This window comes from Fundulus heteroclitus, chromosome 22 (genome assembly GCF_011125445.2).
Source record: "Fundulus heteroclitus isolate FHET01 chromosome 22, MU-UCD_Fhet_4.1, whole genome shotgun sequence".
In the NCBI taxonomy this organism is placed as follows: domain Eukaryota; kingdom Metazoa; phylum Chordata; class Actinopteri; order Cyprinodontiformes; family Fundulidae; genus Fundulus; species Fundulus heteroclitus.
Window position 1 is genome coordinate 26773107 of NC_046382.1, and position 18949 is coordinate 26792055.

Sequence of the window (18949 nt, forward strand, 5' to 3'; positions counted from 1 at the left end):
GTAATTTGAGAGAAATGTATTGTTAAAGCAACAGTATTCCTGTAAAAATGCTTTTGGGTAACAACCTTCTTCTCACTCACCTCCAGTGGGTTCGTTTTCCTCAGGTTCAGTTAAACAGGTTTAGCTGAAAAGTTGTGAGTCACATGTGCTGCCTGTTAAATCTCTGTGCTATCTTTTTAGGCTCTGATGAAACTTCCCTCTTTAATTTCGGAAAGCGAGGAGGTCCTTAAGTTCTTTGAAACCCGATCAGAGGACCTTAACCCTCCCAAAGAGTAAGTATAACTACATGACAAAAATCGATGAGCAGTTCTTAAAGGAGCAATAAGTAGTAATGACACCTAGTGTTTCAAATCGGAACAACACACACGCGACAGCCTGCCACTGACAACAGCCTACGCCGTTTCCTCAACGGTCCGTGGCTGCTGTGAAACCCCACTGAATTTCACAGGATAGGTCTATGATGTTGTATTATGTTCTATTTCTGCTTCTCTTACTGAATTCCATGTTTCCAGGCTGCTGCTCTTTTGCCAAGATAAAAAAAATGCTGCGCTTTAAAATTTGAGAACCCTGGGAACTTTCATATGATTGGCTCAGGAATGAGGAAGTAAACACGGACTACACGCTGAACCGAAGTAGTTCCGCACCATACCTCTAACTTTGAAAGGAGAAAAACTTGACAAAGACATTGTTGATGGAGAGGACCGATTGTTTATAGGGAATGTTACTTCCATCCCGGGTGACAAATGAGAATGATTTTGGTTGTTTTACTCTAAATGTCTTACTTATTGCTCCATTAAGCATAACCTTCACCTCTTTCATATTCATTTTAGAATTTTCACCTTTTGTGTGATGACAAAATTTTATTTTATACCGTAGACAAACACAACGTAGTACATCCCTGAAGCTGAAAGAAAAACAGTACATGGTTGGCAATATTATTACAAATCAAAATACGCAAAGTGTAGCGTACATGTGTTTCTCCATTTTACTCTGATGCCCCTAAATAAAATCCAGTACACCCAACTGCCTTCAGAAGTCAGCCTACTATTAGTGGAGTCAAGCTGTGGACAAGTTAATCTCAGTATAAATTAAGTTAATATGTGAAAGCTTTTTTTCAGAGAACACTGGTGAACAAAGCACTGTGAAGGCTAAGGCACACAGCAGACTGGTCTGGTTTGCAGAAGTTTAAAGCAAGGTTGCATTTAAAAATATATATATATATTCTGGACTTTAAATATTTCACTCAATAATGTTTAGTCCATCATCCAAGAATGGAAAGAGGAAAATTAGAATCGAGGGAGGAAAATTAGAAATTCTCTCTACAAATCTGTCCTTAATAGAAGAGAGGCAAGAAGAGAGAAATTGTTAAACAAAATCCAAGACAATTCATGCTTTTACCGTTTCATAACCAATTTATGAAATGCGGTAAACATGTGGAGGAAGTCGCTCCTGTATCAGATCACATGTTTTTATTTGTAAAAATCTCGCATCATTTCGGTCCCACTTCACACTTATGCTCTGAAATACGCTGAAGTCGGTGTCTGCAACATGACAAAGTTTGAAAAAGGGACTACTTACACTAACAAGCACATTCTGGATCTAAACACCTACAGGTGCTTAGATCCAGATGCTTCCACACACACGTATATACAGATAAACCTTAAAGTCAGCTGTGGCTGTCACCTCTTGCATCAATCAATACTGCATAATTGTTTAGTGATGTTATCATAGGCATTGGTACATTGTACCTGTTATACTTTCTTTGTTTTGTTCTTTCTAGCTCTCTTCCTGCAGGTGCAGAAGCAGCAGATGTTATCTTGTGCTCTTTTTTTTTCTTCTACTCTGTTTTTGTCACCGTCTCTTTTCTCATTCCATTTCTGTGTCCACTGAATTTGAAATAATCCCAAAATAATATCCAATAACATTTTTTGCATACATATCAAGCGGAGCACCGTGATGGAAGCAATAATGCTCCACTTGTGAAAGTAAATCTGCTAAGCTCTCTTAGGTATTAAGAAAGCAATTCTTAGTGCTACACAGCCAGACAGGACACATTCAAAGAAAAAAGAGAAAAAAAAAGGAATACTTTTGCGAGCCACTGTAACAGAGCAAACGTTGCCCTCTGGTGAACTTCAAACATCATGTTTGACTGAGTTTGTGTGGTTCAGCAGCTGGGTCATTGTTATTTGTCTTGATCCACTGGCTTTACTTTGTCTGCGATGATGGATCGATTCTAGTTCAGAGTCACCATGTTTTATTAATAATGATGTCAGAGAGGTGACATCCGATGCCGGAACAAATGAGGACAGATCAGCGGTGTCATGCGATTCAGCGCACTCAGGTCTCCTGGCGGATAAAGGCCTCGGTCAGGTCGTTAGTCATGCTCAGATCAAAGTCAACTAGTGGGGCTAATTACAACATAAGCTGACTGCAAGATTGCTTCGTCTTTAAACACGCTTTTATCTTTTAAACTCGCCTTCGGTTGAATGCAGGGAACGTTTGACAATCTTCTCCCTCCGATTTTAGGACTTTGTGTCCTGCGTGAACTGAAGAAGCGGCGTGAGAAACGTCTCGGCCCGCTCCACAACCTCTAACCTCGTACACCCATGCGTGTTATTCCCACGTCAGAGTGGGAGCCTCCTGCAGTCGCTGAGACAGTCCAGCCCACCTTAAACTGAGAGGTCTAGCAGTCATACCACCCAAAGACTCCACTTACTTATGTTGGATCTCTACCATTTAAAATGGCTGATTTATGTCAGAAGTGGTTGGGGTCACAGATGGAAACATGTTTGTTATTCTGTGAATTTACAGCCTGCAAAGTGCAGTTAAAAATAGCGATTTATAGCATGGTTAAAAAAAAAAATTGTGGAGATGACTCAGGAAACACAAGTGCTTTTTATAACTATATCATCCAGGGTTAGCACTGTCAGAGGATGTTGTAAAATCAGTTTAACTTCCATCCTATCAGTGTATTAGATTCACATTTTATTGGCAGAAAAAGCCCCCCGAGCTTCAGCACATGTGCACTATTGTTGTTGGAGTCTGCCACCTAATGTTCAATGGACGAACATTAATAGAAATCAAGATGAAGTTGTGTGTATACTCACCCACCACCAGAGGGAGCCCCAGAACAGGCCAGAAAAGCAAAAATAATCTGCTTGACCTTAATTTAAATACGTAAACAGCATACTTACCTTACATATTTTATATAATGTACGTGAACAATAATGAATAAAGAAAAGAATAAGGAAACTGTTACATTTTAACCATGCCAATACTCTTTCGTTTAATGTATGATTTAAGATTTAATTGATTGTTGATAAATAGTTTAAAAGAGGATTAAACGTCACTGTGGGTGGATTTCTGTGTCTGTACATCTTGTGAAGAGTTGTGGTGAAAATTTGCCTGAAGCGACAATTTGCATTATAATCTTTAGTTAATGTTTCTGACTGTGGTGTATAATTAGTTAAAAAAATGCAAATCATAGTCACTGAGTTTTAACTTTACTTATAAACCACACTAAATCAATGCTACTGGAAAAATTGTTTGATTTAGCTGCTGGACTTAAAAAAGGAATTGTGGCCAGAAGTTCATATTTCGTGTTATCTGAACATAAAACATTACAGCACAAGGTTCTGGAAGATCATAACTAGAACTTTTTTTTTATTTTTTGCTTCAAATCCACACCTTAATCCAGTGATATGAAGAATATATGACCTTGAAGACAGAACAACCGGGGCTGACTAGATCCATTGCGGAGAAACGTCCATTTTTTTTTTATTGGTGAACTTCACAGTTATTTCACATTTTCTCCAAACAAGGATCCCTGCCTTGTACCATGAGCCATATATAATGCTGGAGTTCCTGACCTGCTCCTGACAGATACCTTTGTACAAATAAATATTTTTGTTGTTCTTTGTAATCTCTTTGCAAACGTTCGCTTTAGCTAAAAGGATGCAAAATAGATGTGTCCTTTAGAAAATCCTACAAGGACAGGTCATATTCATTTCTGTTGACCAGATTCTCTGTAATTGATGACATATGTATACCCAAGAAGACCCAATGCTGAAATTAAATCACATGGTCCTTTAACAAAGTATTAATAAAATAGTATACACTAATTTAACCAAGTTATTTTTTTCCAACTGAATTGTTTGATGTTCAGTGAATTTGTTGAGGATATATATCACATTAAACGCAGAAAGTCTTCTGAAAGTATTAAATTGGTATCTACCTTTTAATACATCAGAAAAACCTGGCAAACAGGGCTGTGGGGACTTTTTTTAGAGCTAATATATAAATTGTGGAGGCTGTCTCCAGCTCCAAGGTCAGTATCCAGGAAAATTGGGCTTGAAAGCTTCAAACATTAAAGATCTACCAAAATGGGCCGAAAAGAGCAGATGCCAAATTGACATATAGTATAATTGCAAAAAAATTATGTTCAAACAACTCCACCAATGCATTTATTTTTTTTTTTGCAAGGATTCTAATAGTTTGTTTTGATATTTGTCTTCTCTCTTGCATCATCCCTTCATAACATTACATTGTGCTGTTCATGCAAAACCAAACCTTTTGGCACACTGTTTTGTACACACTAACCCAGATTATTTTACTTACCTGCATTTCCCTGTTCATAACTAAACCGAATAATGAACGGAGTCCCACCCTACAAACACAACTAAAAATACTAGCAATACTCAATAAGTTCTGAGTTTGTTCAAGCAGAACTTTACTGGAGTTTTTGTCTTTTCATTTGCATGTCAGAGCTTAATTTGGCAGCAGGGTTTCGGGACTGACATCAGAGTCTGCCCATGGCCAAGATTTGCTTCAACTGTTGGCGCTTGCACACGCCTGAGTTTACTAGGGTTGTGTGCGTTTTTGTTGCAGCGCCGCCACCTCCTCACACAAAAAGCCGCCATTGCATTTTTTTCTTTGTGCACATAAACCGTCTGCTTTATCATCATGATTTGCTGTTCAATGATGTCGACCTATTGACCGCAGAGCTTAGAGGTTGCTCCTGCAGAGGTGACTCCGAGGTCATGCACGAGTGTCTCTGTAATTCAGTCATGTAGCAGGACAGATACATAGTTGCTGAAAGAAAAATGCGAGAGAAGGGCTAATATCTCACACATTCCTTTCTAGGAGGCCCACCTATGAAGAGCTAGCTGCAGATTTGTACAAACAGAAGGTTACGCAATACTAAAGAAGGGGTTTGGACACCAATATCTGCACAGTGAAAAACAAGAGCACGATTCTCTGGCGCTCTGTTGGTTTGCTCTAAAAAAAAATCATCAGGCACAAAGTTTTAAAGATTTAACAGAAAACTTTTCTCCTTCCTCCTAACTATTAGGTTTAGGAAGAAAATGCACAGAGCCAAAGCTGTGTGCTCAGGGTCCTCCTGGGAGGAATATATAACTCCACCTTTAAGCTTATGCTGAGGGTCAGAAGGAAGCAGAACAGGGCAAGCATTTACTTCATCTGTGCCCCCCCCCCTCCCACCCAGCCTCCGTTTTATCACCTTTTTCCACTTCCATGTAAAATTAACACTACATGGCAGTGTTGCCACAGTGTTACCGTTAGAGGTTAACGCTGCATGTTTACCATGCACGTTAACCCCGTAGACAACATAGTAGAGTAGAGATGCACCGATCTGTATTTGGTGTCCAGTGTCTGATCTCTGGTTTTTAACCCAGTCGGGTACCATTTTAGCCGATTCTGATGTCGCTTTTAGACCTGGTATTACCAGTTTTACACATAAAGTATTTTTCCAGCCTCTCTTAATTCAGCAAACAAATTAAAGGATATTTCTCTGAAGCGCTGTGTTGCAGCTTTATTAAAAATTGGGGGGAAATTATCTGTCTGATCACACTGGAACCAAATTGCCTTCTTCCTTCAGGCTGGATCAGGTGACTGCTTTGGTCTGATAGGACAAGCTTTGAAACAACATGTTACACACGTATTTAAAGTGGATCAATTAGTGCTCTTTGTCTCACCTCATGATGATCCTTTTTGGATTTGCTCACATCTTAACAACATCAATTACATCTACAGCCCATCTGTATGTATTAGCCCAGCGTGTAAATTGGAGTCAATAATTATTAATGTTTCAAATTTCTGGGCGAAAAGCTACTGAGGTAGTGAATATTTCATTTGAGAGGCTTTTTCCAGGCCAGAAAGGAAATAAAACAAAAGCATGTTAAATTAAGTTAGATTCTCAGCTTCATTTACGGTACAATAAAGAAGTGGACATAGAAGGTGTATCAGGGTCACCTTTGCAAGGCTGTGCAAGTACCAACGTGCCAGTAGGTGTCTCAACACGCTCAATAAATGAGGCTTCGAGCCAATTTTAAATATAATCATTCTAAAAGGGTTTCTTATTTAGCCATCGTTTGTCACAATGTGGGAGTGAGATAGGAGTTGCTGTTACTTGAAAGACAAGAAAAATTGATTGCGCATTGACATTTCAGATTTCCTTCGTGTCTTTTATTAGTGCAATTTAGCCTTAGTAACAGTCTGTGTTTATTCCCCTAGAAAAGTAGATTTTTGTTTTCTCTCGTTTCTGCTAATATTTTTAAAGGGCTGCTGGAGGTCCCAGATCCAGCATGATCTATAACAGAGGTTTGACGCTCAGGGGGATAAAACAACGTTGCAATCCTGCATCCACATTTCTTGTTATCTGCTGAAAACAAGAAATGTCATTCCATGTTAAAGAGCAGCAGCCTGAACAAGGAGATTAGTATAAAAAAGTTTGCTGTGATGTTGCTTCTTTCACATTTTGTTGTTCCTCTGATCTTTTTTTTAAAGACACCTTTCTGATATTCAAACAGCTAACCTTGACTTGTCTGCCTTTAGTTGCAAACTCCACACAGAAGAGTGTGGTTGCCGTTGCCATCTGTTAGTGTTTAGTAGGTATTGTTTGTTCACTGATTGGAAACAATGATGGCTTATCGTATCTGACCGGCGGGTCATTGGTCAGAGGCCAGTAACAGGACGGTTTCTTAGCACATCTCTATCTTAGATCAGGCCTAAAGATTTGTTTCTACAGCTAAATGTCAATGTGGGCTTCACTTTTCTTTCCCAAGCATCTTTAACTAAGGTCATGTCCATATGGTGCTTGCTAATTGTGCCTCATTGTCTGTGTGCCTTAGTGATTTTGATATATTCCCCTTAAAGCCAAATGTGCAACAACATATTCAGCGCTTGTTAACCGAAGTTGATAAGCGCAGCGCTGCGCTGGCAAATGTTAGACAAGTTTTATCCAACCATGTGCTCATTTCCTCGACTGGCCTTGGCTCCGGTCCTGCTGCTGGCCTCTCCAGAGAGCCAGGTGTCTGTTTCCATCTGTGTCAAACCTCAGCTTCTCATCACTCTTCCCTCTGCTGCCCGGGTCCGCTAAAACGGTCTTGCGGTTTGAAATATTTACCTGATTCTACCTCCTTATGGATCCTCATTTATGTTTATGCAGTTGAGACGATGAGGAACGATCACTCAAACCGTGCTGACGGCACCTTAATGAGGAACTAATTTATGCATTTGTCATGTAGTCATTTTGTGTTTCTGATGAATTTTAGTAATTGCTAAATAATTGCTGTATAATTCCTCTGGCACAGCTGGAGAAATAAATGACAGAAATCAAAATACGATCTAGTCTGTATGAGGTAGTGCCGTGCACTAGGATAGCAAAGAGGAAAATTAAGAATTAAGAAATGCCAAACTAAATAAAAAAAAAAATAAAAATCAAAGTTTAAACTGTCTGTTTGTGAAACAAATCTAATAATGGCTTTTCTGTTAAGGGATTTGCTATTTCTAGTCACACACTGAAATGTAAAATAAATAGGAGCACAGTGAGTGGAAATTAGCTTCTCCGTGACTTTCGAGGGTGAAAGCACAGGGCAGGGTCTCTGACACTAATGATCTGCCTATCAGTGTTAAGCCACCGTCTGGACTCAAGAAAGACGCCTTTCACATCCAAACATGAATGGGACTTCACAGGGAGATATGGCACTGCTGTCCAGTAAAAAAAGAGACAGCTGCATCGCACTCTTGCCTAATATTAGATGAGATATAACGAATTTCACACGGTATACTGGCAGAAGCTTCGCTGTGGCTCTGTTTCTGCCGTCCTTACTGTACGACTCACCCATTTCTGTCCCACCCGGTCTCCCTCCCTTTGGTCGTGGGTCAAGTTCTGCGCGCATTCTCCACGAGGGCTTGGCCAGTACTTGTGTGCCAACTGCGCTTGGATGGTCTGCATGAAGAGATTCAGATGCAATCAGCTGCCAGATTGATCCAGTTCGTTCAATGTCCGCTCACTCTGATCATGGTGCTCTGGTGTTGTTTCTTTTTCAGAGACTGCGGAGGATCCGGTAGACGGAAATCAGGTGAGAACACCTCTGAGCCTTTGCCATGTCCGGCACACGTTTGACCCTCTGTTTGTTGATAATGAGTTTTTGAGGTCATGCCATAGAGCTTTTTTTTTTTTTCTTTACCTTCTGCACAAAACTAACTCAGTTTTAAAAGAGATGTTACTTACTATGGTATGATTTGCGTAACTATGTAAGAGTCATAGGTTTTCCTGGCAAAATGTGTAAGAGGCAGTCGTTGGGGAGGTATGCTAGTAAAAAAAACCTTTGCTATGCATAAATCACCAGCCTATAAGTAACTGGGACTTAAACCAGAGCCCTGTGCTTTGGTCGGATAAAGGTAAGGGCAACAAACACTCACGGTGGGTATGCCATAAAACAAACGATACAAATATGGGAAACTGCTTGTGAGCATTGATTAAAGTACGGTGAAACATCTGGCATGTTGTGGACCTTTTTTTACATAAAAGCCCTACTCACGTGTGATTGGTTGATAAGAAAGGGGAAATTCTGGCATATATATATATATATATATATATATATATATATATATATATATATATATATATATATAAACACACACACACACGGCCTTATTTGTGACACACAAACACACACGGCCTTATTTGTGACACACAAACAAATTAAGTTTTGGAAGATTGCTGACAATATCGTTAACAATCTCCACACTTTTAACTGATTTCAACAATATTTTAACTGATGAAAGTTTGTTTTGGTTATTTCTGGTTCTGCCACACCGCAGTCCATAATTTTTTTTAATATGTAAACTCTTGATTACACTCATAGGACTGTAATGCTAAACCATTGTTACATTTTAGTGAACATATGATCTCTTTTCACATAACACTTCTGAAACGGTCAAGAACTGGTGCTTGGAGGCCAAGACCACCTGTTAGTGCCTCTTTTTATTTCCTCTGCCTGCACTGGCTCTTTGATTAACCTTTCTGAGTTTCTATGTGTGTGTGTGTGTGAGAGAGTTCAAGGAAGATAGAGACTATGACTCAGCTGAGCATGGGGATATGAGCGTAGGAGGCAAGAAGAAAAGTATGAAGGCCGTTTAGTGAACAGCTGTGCAGATTTTGCATGTATGTATGTGCACGCTCTTGCATGCAAGTAGTCTCAGAATACCCATGCGCATTACTAAATTACACGCCCTTCTGCAGTCAGATGTAGCTGCTCTGGTCATCCTTTCTACAATATGCTGCAGCTATGAAGGCCTGTGTCATAGCTGGGCCATAAAAGTTTCAGTAGGTGAAAAAGGTTTTTTTTTTTGCGGGTGGCATGCTCCAAGGGGAGGCTGCGCGGGAGTTGTCACCAAAATGAAATAAGACCCTATTTCAGCATTCATTCCACTGCATTGAGGCTGTACGTGATGGGGGATTCCATCCACATAGTGGAATGGAAAATTTGTCTTATTTCAGCTGTGTGTGTGAGTACGTGTGTGTTGAGCCTACATTCAGTCTGTGGAAGATATCAGACTGCCGATGTTAAAACCTTGAGCTTTTTTTCTTACACTCCACCTCACTGCACAGCCCATAGGAGTAGTTCTTAGTAGTTAATAGCGAACAATGAAAATGATGGCGATGATTGTTATTGTGTTATACCCACAATAATCTAGCCACAAGATGTTTTACTTTTTGTTCTAGCTCTAGCAATTACTTGATTTGGAAACATTCACCATAGTCCTTTTGCTGGACATTAGTGGTTTAAGAGTAATATTTCCCTTTTAAAGCACAACAGCAGATCAAGTGAGTCTGTGGTGATTTTTTTTTGCTGTACTTGCAGCTTATAGTTTCCCTAATTATATGGTGCAGAGGAGTTTCTGAGCCCCTGCCCCTGAAGAGGAGAATGTGGCTTTCCACCACAAAACTGTGTAGCCCAGGTTCAGCTATGTTTACCTGGCAAGTAGAGGTATGCGGATAATCGCTTAACTCACTGCTGATAATTCACTTTCAGCTCTTTTCTGTCAATAATGACAATATTGTTATCGTATTTATTGCTGTCAAAATTACCCACGTGAAATTCCTACAGTATAATAATCGTAACTAAAATATCAAGGTTTCACAGCACCAAATTCAAAATAACAAGAAAAACCAAAAGCAACATTATAGACAACAGTATTCAATTATGGGCTGCATGGCAGTGAGGTGGCTTTTACTGTTTCCTGGTTCCAACACTGACCAAAGCCTTGCTCTACTGAGTTTGATGTTTTTATATTGCCTGCATGGGTTATCTCTGGCTAATCTACCTTCCTCTGATAGTCCAAAACTATGCATGTTCTCAAAATCACCTTCAGGAGTGTGTGAACGTGTGCTTGTGTGTGTTTGTATATCTGTGTTGCCCTATGATTGGCTGAAAGATAGGCACCACAACCGACAAACTTATATCCTAAGACCTTGGATGGATAACTGGGTATAGATCAGTGGTCCTTATCAGTGTCCTGAAACTTTTAGATTTGTCCCTGGTCCAACACAACTCAATCAAATAGCTGAATTACTTCCTTCCTTACTTCCAGAGTCCTGCTAATAGCCTTATTGTTTGACTCAGGGGTGTTGAAGCAGAGTAACAAATAAAAGTTGCAGGACATCAGCTCTAGACAATGTTATGCACAGTTATGGTAAATGGAATACATTTATATAATATGTTTCTAGTCCTACTCACCACCCGAAGCACTTTACATTATAGCCACAGTCATCCAATTGCACTCACTAACACAGATTGTAGGCAGCTTGGGGTTAAGTGTCTTGCCCAGGGGCACATTGATGTGTGAAGGGGGAAGCTGGAATTTTACCCACATCCTTCTGACTGCAGGACAACTACTTTACCTACTGAGCCACAGACTCTATAGTAAATAGATTTACACATTAAGGGGTCAACTGAGCATCTGGGAATTAACTTTCAATGCTCTGTGAGCTGTCTGTTTCACTCTGTGTATCAGGCATCATGCCAAGCCCAATGTGTTATCTGCCAGAGAGAGACCTGAGCTTTCAGCCAGACACAGGTAGCGATTTGACAGGCTTATTTTAAAGGAGCAACTGGTGTGAGACGGGAATCTGCCAGAGGCACGGACTGGAATCACTGCAGAAAAAAGGAACATGCTGCTGAGGAATCAGAGAATGTGAGCAGACCCAGAAAGAAAAACACTAAACCAGGGGTCTGCAACCTGCAGCCCAGGAGCCACAAGTGGCTCTTTGGCCCTTCCACTGTGGTTCTTAAAAACTTAGGGAGTTTTTTTTTTTATAAAGAACCAACTGATGATTTTAAATTTAGATATAAATAACAATGCAAGTTTTGTATTTGCTAAAAATATTTTTCTTGTCATAAGGTTTTCCACAAATATCAACATGCCATAGAGGAAAATCTATTTCCCCTCTTTTTGCCAATTTCTTGTGTTTGTCTTATTTTTCTAAACCTAAAAATCAAATGCAGGTTCTTTAAAAATGACAGCAAATGTCCTACATTAGATATTTATCCAAAATTAGAACTTTTCTTTTTGATTCAAAAGGTCATGTAACATTAGCAGCTCTAAACAAGTTTTATTTAGCTGGACTTAGGGCAAACATGGCTCTTTGGATCTTAACGCTTGCAGATCTCAGGGATAAACTTATCAGAAGCCAGGCAGGGTTTTGGTTCTGTTATATCTAGAGTCTGCAATTTTTCCAGAAGTTTCCCCAAGTCCCTTTTTGAATAACTGCGGATGCACAAGAACGTCTTACCTGCTCATCAGGGAAATTGCATGAAAAAAATCCACTCTGGTCTCATTTCTTTCTACGGAGGCCTTCCTCTTCTTTTCATAAACTTGTACGTGGTTTGCTTCTTGCGACTCTCAGCCATTTTCAAAGTATACGGTGAGAGCAGCAATGAACGGCTAACACCAAAGCTAACCGCTAAGCTAACAGGATACGTTAACACTAGAAGTGTGCATGCGCAGCCAGCAAGCGGAAACTAACGAGGAACATGCATGCACACTGGCGTGAGCGTGTCAGAATGATTGGCATGTGGGACCACCAATAGATGAGGTGATACCCCAGAACCTGAGGGACAGAGGGGGGTGAGAACAGGAACAAAACTCTGACAAATCCCTGCTCTTCGGTGTGAACGGCAGGTATTGCTTAGGGTTTTTACAGGCCTGCAGCTCACACAGAGATCTATTTTCTAATCTCCTTTTTGTGAATACATAATATATTGGCTGTTTTCAGGATGGAAGGACCATTTGACCCAGTGTAACAAAAAGTGCTTCTGAACAGGATTGCCAACTATAGCTTTAAGGAATTCCTTTGTCTCTCTGCAGAGCCAGCAAACAGCTGCTGCAGGGATGGTGACTTCACAACAGGTAGTGGTTAGAGAGAGAGAGAGATGCACTGGCTTTCAGTGCTGTGGCTGCGTCAGGCAGAATGACACAGGCTTGATTTGAATCCAGGGGACAGGCGTGGGTCATACCGACTTGGCAGAAATCGTTGGTCAGGAAACTGAGTGGAGGTTGTGGTCCATGGATCAGAAGCTTGGCAGAAGTCTGAAAAGGGCAAGACAAGGCAGGGAAAACCTGGGGAATTTTGTGGTCAAGCAGGCAGGCATGAAAGGAACGTTGAACATCCACAGGCTAAGGCTTTCAATAATCTGGCGCTGTCTGCAGTGGGCTGAAGAAGAGTAGGAAACAGGTGTGTGAGATGAGCGTGATCGAGGCACAGCAGTGGGGCAGGCTCGCAGGGGAGGTGAATGATTCTTAATTACAGCAGCGCAGGAGAGATGAGGAGGAATGCAGACAGCAGCCAGAACACATCTTGAGATTAAATAATGTTATGCTGGTGAAGATTCTCAGTCATCCAGGTCATAGTCATTCCAAAATAAGGTAAAAAACAAAGCAACTGGACTTGTTTTCCGTAGTTGAAGACGTTTCGCTTCCTCTCCAGGAAGCTTTCTCAATACAAAAAGTCTGGAGTAATGTGGGGTAACAAGGTTTATACAATTGGAGAAACCAAAAACCTCTCCACAGACGCATGGCTCAACACAGGAGAGCTACCTCCTCAGGACAAGACTCTGCTGTCCACCTACACCTTAAGGACAAAGGACACTCTTTTGAGGACCAAAATGTTCACATTTTGGACAAAGAAGACAGATGGTTTAAAAGGGGTGTGAAGGAAGCCATCTATGTTAAGAGAGAAAAAACAACTTTGAACAGAGGAGGAGGCCTTAGGTTTCAACTCTTAAAAACTTTCAATACAGCTATAGGATTAATTCCGCCCAATCATCACCTTAACTCTCACCCTCATTCAGGTGATCAAAACATTGTTCCTTTAAGACAAGCCAATAACGACCCTGACAACTCCTCGTTACAGAGAAGTGGACCAGTTTCGGTCCAATCTGCTGGCTTAATGGCTTTAACGACCGCCCATTACTAAGGGGTGAACCTTTTTCTGTTGAATTTGCATGTTATCTAAGCCATTACAAGGCCTTTGTTAGGCAGTAATATAAAGCTTGTTACTCCACATTACTCCAGACTTTTTGAATTGAGAAAGCTTCCTGGAGAGGAAGCGAAACGTCTTCAACTACGGAAAATAATGTTATGTAAGGACAATTGCTACGGTATTTCTGTAGCAGTGGTGCACATTTGCAGCATAAACGGCATGTGGGAGCCTGGCTTTGACAGGGATCAACTTTTTTCCAAGGGCATCATGTCTTGCTGCATCGCTGAATGAAACATGGGACTAGGTAAAACTGCAGAAAAGGTTTAGTTGCCTTTTTGCAGACAGTGAAACAAACTCCATGTGTTACTCCATGCTCCAAATAGGTGAGAGAAACAAAACTGCATCGATTTTGAAACTGCAACATTTTAAAAAGTTTGGTGCAATGTGATACCTTTGACCGGCGAATGCCTTGTCATGCACAATCTAGGAAGAGAACATATGTGCCTGGTTTTAAAAAATAAATATGCTTTTTGTTTTTGCTTGCATGTGGTTAAACAGAGCCACTGGACATGTGATGACAACAGAGAAAAAAAATCAGCATCTAAGCTGTAAACGGTTTGTCTTTCTCCTGTGTTGATAGAGTTTGATACCAGTAACCGGTTCATGCTAGGTAGCGAACATTTAGCACATTTGTGGTGGTCAAACGAGAAATGTTTTAAGTAAACAGAGGCGTTGTCTGTCAGATGTTTTAACGAACATCCAGTATCATGTCTCATTAATTGCTTCTAAGTTAAGCCTGACCTTTATCAAGTTGAAACAACAAAAGTTTACCTGCGCGCCACAGCCATACTTCTACTTTTAAAGAGAAATTTCCGGCGTGCTCTCCAGCATATAAATGAACTTTTAGGCTCGGCTGCTTATTAGCATTAATCAATGTCAGATGACACTAACTGATGAAGAGACATGTTGTCATAACAACTGTACGTCGCTGTGGTTCAGGAGCTTCATATCATCCCTGAATGCATCATATTTATTTATTTTTTAGAACGTCAAGCAGAAGTTAGATCGACAGAAGACGTTTGGGGGGGGGAAAGAAAAACTGAGTAGGAGAGAAAAAGAATGAAGTGCTCGGGGGTGTAGTGCATGTGAAAAGCAGCTGGAGAAGAGAGGAAGGCCTACGTGGCAAGTGAGGACCATGTTGATGCACTGTCAGTGGCTGCAGAATGGCTGTTTTTTTGGCTGCAGGTCTGTGGAGGGGGCAGAAGTCTGTGCAGTACAGTGCACGAGGTTGTCTCTACTGCATGCTTGTAGGTGGAGGCAGGCTTATTCTCCTAATGAGTCAGACACTGGGTGGTTCAGGAGATGTTTGTTTGTATTTGCTGATGGATGTGATTGCAAACCAGAGAAGGAAATCATTAAGGCGAGTCGTTTTTTTTTTTTTTCTAAACGGCCTCGACATCCAACGCTGTCTTCTCTTTTTCTTAACAGCTGTAGATCCTGGTTTCGGCGGCTTTATTTGGTTCTGTAAATACTTTTGGCCCGTTTTAACGTCTTTCATGTGAGGTAGCTGGGAAATTGTTTACATGCGGAAGCAGCTGACCCCCAGTGAGTTGAAGAGAGGCATGCCGGAAGATGATAATGGAGGAAGTCTAAACCCTATCTTCGCTCAATTGTCATAGGGAATGTGATATCTCCATCGAGCAAACTGGCTGAGAGGGAAGCGCTGACAAGAATGCAGCAGGAATATTGACATTGAGCATTTGGCTGACATATGGGTACAGAGCCATGTTCTGGACTCCATACAGAAACCTCAAACAGAGCAACAGATACATTTTTTGACTTTGCAAAGTGCCTGGAGATGACATTCGTTATGACTCGGTGCTATATAAATAACATTGAATTGAATATGCACTAGTCAGAGTTGTGTGGTCAAGTTCAAACCTCAGTTTGTTGTAAATGTTTGACGTGCCAAAACTGACTTCAGCCTCTTTCTCTTTAAATACCTGCAATTAACAGCCTTATCAGTCTTTCCATCCATTCTGCAGTCATTACTTATTTAAATATGGATTAAAGGTGACGTAACACCATGTGTGTGAAAGAAAGCTGTTGCTATCAAACAAAGTTTTAGTTTTTGAAAACAGACAGGCTGGATTGGAGTTGACATGTTTACCTGTCTTTAGTATCTGGTATCAGGGAACAACACGGTGCAGTTTACGTTATTCTATAAACATCCGTGAATTTCTTTCCTTTAACTTCCAAAATGCTTCTAGCATTTCTAAAACTAGCACAGATTACAACAGAGGTGAACGTTCAAAAGAAGAAAACAAAGTAATGTTTTGTCTCCTCTTTGTTTCTACTGAAGTCAGCTCCAGTTAGTTTTTCTCCTTTAGGAATTAGATGTAAAGTCTCCAGTTATGGCAGGCGGCCCCTTTTTCATACCTAAAACTTTGCATACAAAGTGAGATTAAACTTTAAAATTATGAAAAAAAGCAAAATGACCACAACCTGCCAAAGTCTAACTCTTGTTTCTTTTTAAAATACTTTTTACAGCTTTTATGCTTCCTCAGACTTTATTTTTAATCATCTGTCTGATAATAACCAACTGAGTCTACAACTTCTATGACTCCAAAAAGCGTTGTCTTCAAAGCTAACTGGTAATGATTGTGATTTTTGAGTTTCCAACTATTCAGGGCTAGTGGTCAAGCTTTTTAATAATCACAAAAAAAATGTGTAAAAAGATATGCCATTATTTAAAGATACATTCCAATCGTTCATGGTTGCTGCCTCTTGAGGTGCTTTACAACACTTGAGAGATTCATTTAATTCAAAGTATATTTTCTCATGTTATCTATGAAATGGTCATTGAAACGTCATTCAAGTACTATTTTTTCTCTTTTCTTGTTAAAACTGAGCTCAGGCTCTGAGGAAGCTTCCCCCTCCCTTCAGCCTAGACCAGGCCCAATACTGGCCGCTCTGTTTCTGATAAGTGACCGTTTGTCAAACCAGACTCCCACCCTGGAGGCAGAGCTGAAGGGTCTTGCTCAAAATAGTTTTTAGGACAGAAGCAGTTTTGTATGAGAATAAGAGCTCAAATGTGTTTTTCAATTCGGTTTTGGTCATGTAGACAATGTTGACTATTGGTATTGTCATCACAAAGTAAGACGGGGGAGACAGTGTGGTGAGATAAATTAAAAAGAAGAATGTTCTGTTTTAACATCCATTTGGTCATGAAGACAGAGAACAGGTCATCCCATATCTTTTCTATGTGCACGTAATTCAACGATCAGCTGTTTGTTGTGGTTACGTCTTATGAAATATAGTGATGACGTCTTAATGTAGCACAGATGGCAGTAATATGCATGTTTTAAGATTCCCAACTAGATTTTTTGCTGTTTCTCTGGGTATTTTTGGTATTTAAAACCTAGGCATCAAGTTATAAGAGGCTTTTCAAGAGCGACAAGAGGTATCAGAGAATATGTAGAGCGACCAAAAATATTTAGTAGTGGAGTTGTGCCCCTCCCCCAGCTTTTGCCGCGATTTTTGTTAGATAAAATTACAATAGTCAATATGTTGCTGTAGCTACAGGAGGAAAAAAAAATGTTTTATTGCGCTTTAAATAAAAACAACCTTATTAACACGCATGATGCCATGAAAATGTGTTTATACTCGAGACTATTAAAACTTATAGTGTCTTAGCCCAAACCTGTCTAACTACAAGCCTATCTGTTTTTTTTTTGTTTAGTAAAACTTAAATTTATTTTAGGCTGTAAAGTCATAAAAAAACAGATATTCATCAGGGATGAGGGACTGTCATACATTTGGATGATTTTGCTACCGTTCCCATTGTGCTCTGCACCCTCTCCTTTTCTGGGGACACATACATACTGATTCAGTGACAGGGTACATCTGTACTGCGTTGATCTGCAGAGCTGTGTCTCCTTCTAATCCAGCTGCACATCTGCTGCCGATGAACCAAACAAAAGCATTTTGCTTTGCTTTGATTTTACGACTCTCGGCTAAATTATGCTTTCACAGAGTTGTTTTTTTTGGGGCTCACAATGTGGAGTTAACACATAATGGAAGAAAGAAAAAGCTTTTTTTAAGGCTTAATAGCTTTGAAATAAAAACTGTAGGTTAGAGTCCTGGTGATGAATCATTGCGACGTTCTCATCACCGGATGCAGTTTAAAGATGGAGCGAGTGGTTGACAGTGGGGGTTGGGTGGAATTAGGACGTCTGGGAGTGGCAGGGTGGGAGCAGGAAACTAATGTATAAATCTGAGCGGGGACAGATAAAGAGGAACTGGCCCAGAGGAATAAATGTTGGGACTCAAGATAAAAAACCTATTCTGGAAACTAATGCTTCTAATGTTGACATACTGCGCTTTCACACAATGCACTCAATATTTTCAGGTGGATGTCCGTGTTTCATTGTTTAGGTTTGCATTCATGCTGCTATCAGTGCTTAAGAATCTGGGAGTTTTATGCAGTATCTGTTATAATCTGTCTGTCTTTCCTTTTGCCTTTTAGGAATCTTTTTTTTTCTTCTTCATAAAATAACTTCACAAATGTGCTACAGTTCATAACAATCATGATTTGTACTCTTTCTTTAATGCTCAGTTTTACTTGAAATTTGATCTAGGTCATGTCCAAAGCTGTTTTCACTCACGTTTTTCTCACATATTTTCTTCTTGCTCTGGCTCCGTTTTACTGCTGTTGCAAAACATTTCATTTCCTGAATAAGGCCAAAATATCAGCTTTTGCCTTTCAGTCCTGTTGACTTTGCTGACAAAGTCTTTAGTCTCTCACCTTTGGCCTCACATTGGCTCATTCCTAACAGCACTTTCTGAAACATTTCTATCATTTTAACTAGATTGTGACTTTGTTCAATACAATTTTAATAAAGGTGAATGCATGCAGGGATCTGAAAACTTTTGCAAGGCCTTGTAGTGACAGAGTCTTTAATTCTGAGGAAAAATTAATAGATAGAAAAAAAAATCAGATGGATATTAAATTTCAATAATCGTCTCTTCGTCTTAGAAAGCATGTAATATATTTCAGGCGCTTTTTTTAAATTATTTCACAATAAACACATTGAAACATAGTTTGTTAAAAGATCCACACTGTCAGAAATGCTAAATTTAAAATATATCACATTTTAT

The 18949-nt window shown here is 40.0% G+C and overlaps 1 protein-coding gene across 3 annotated transcripts in view; it reads left to right on the top strand.

Moving 5' to 3' along the window:
• The window catches only part of LOC105940229 (SH3 and PX domain-containing protein 2A), a 121642-nt gene that overhangs the window by 65411 nt on the left and 37282 nt on the right, over positions 1 to 18949 (top strand). For all 3 annotated transcript variants that reach the window (XM_012882718.3, XM_036126096.1, XM_036126097.1), the window contains 2 exons: positions 181 to 272; positions 8350 to 8381. In XM_012882718.3, the coding sequence (XP_012738172.2) occupies positions 181 to 272; positions 8350 to 8381 (124 nt within the window). The remainder of the gene's footprint in view (positions 1 to 180; positions 273 to 8349; positions 8382 to 18949) is intronic.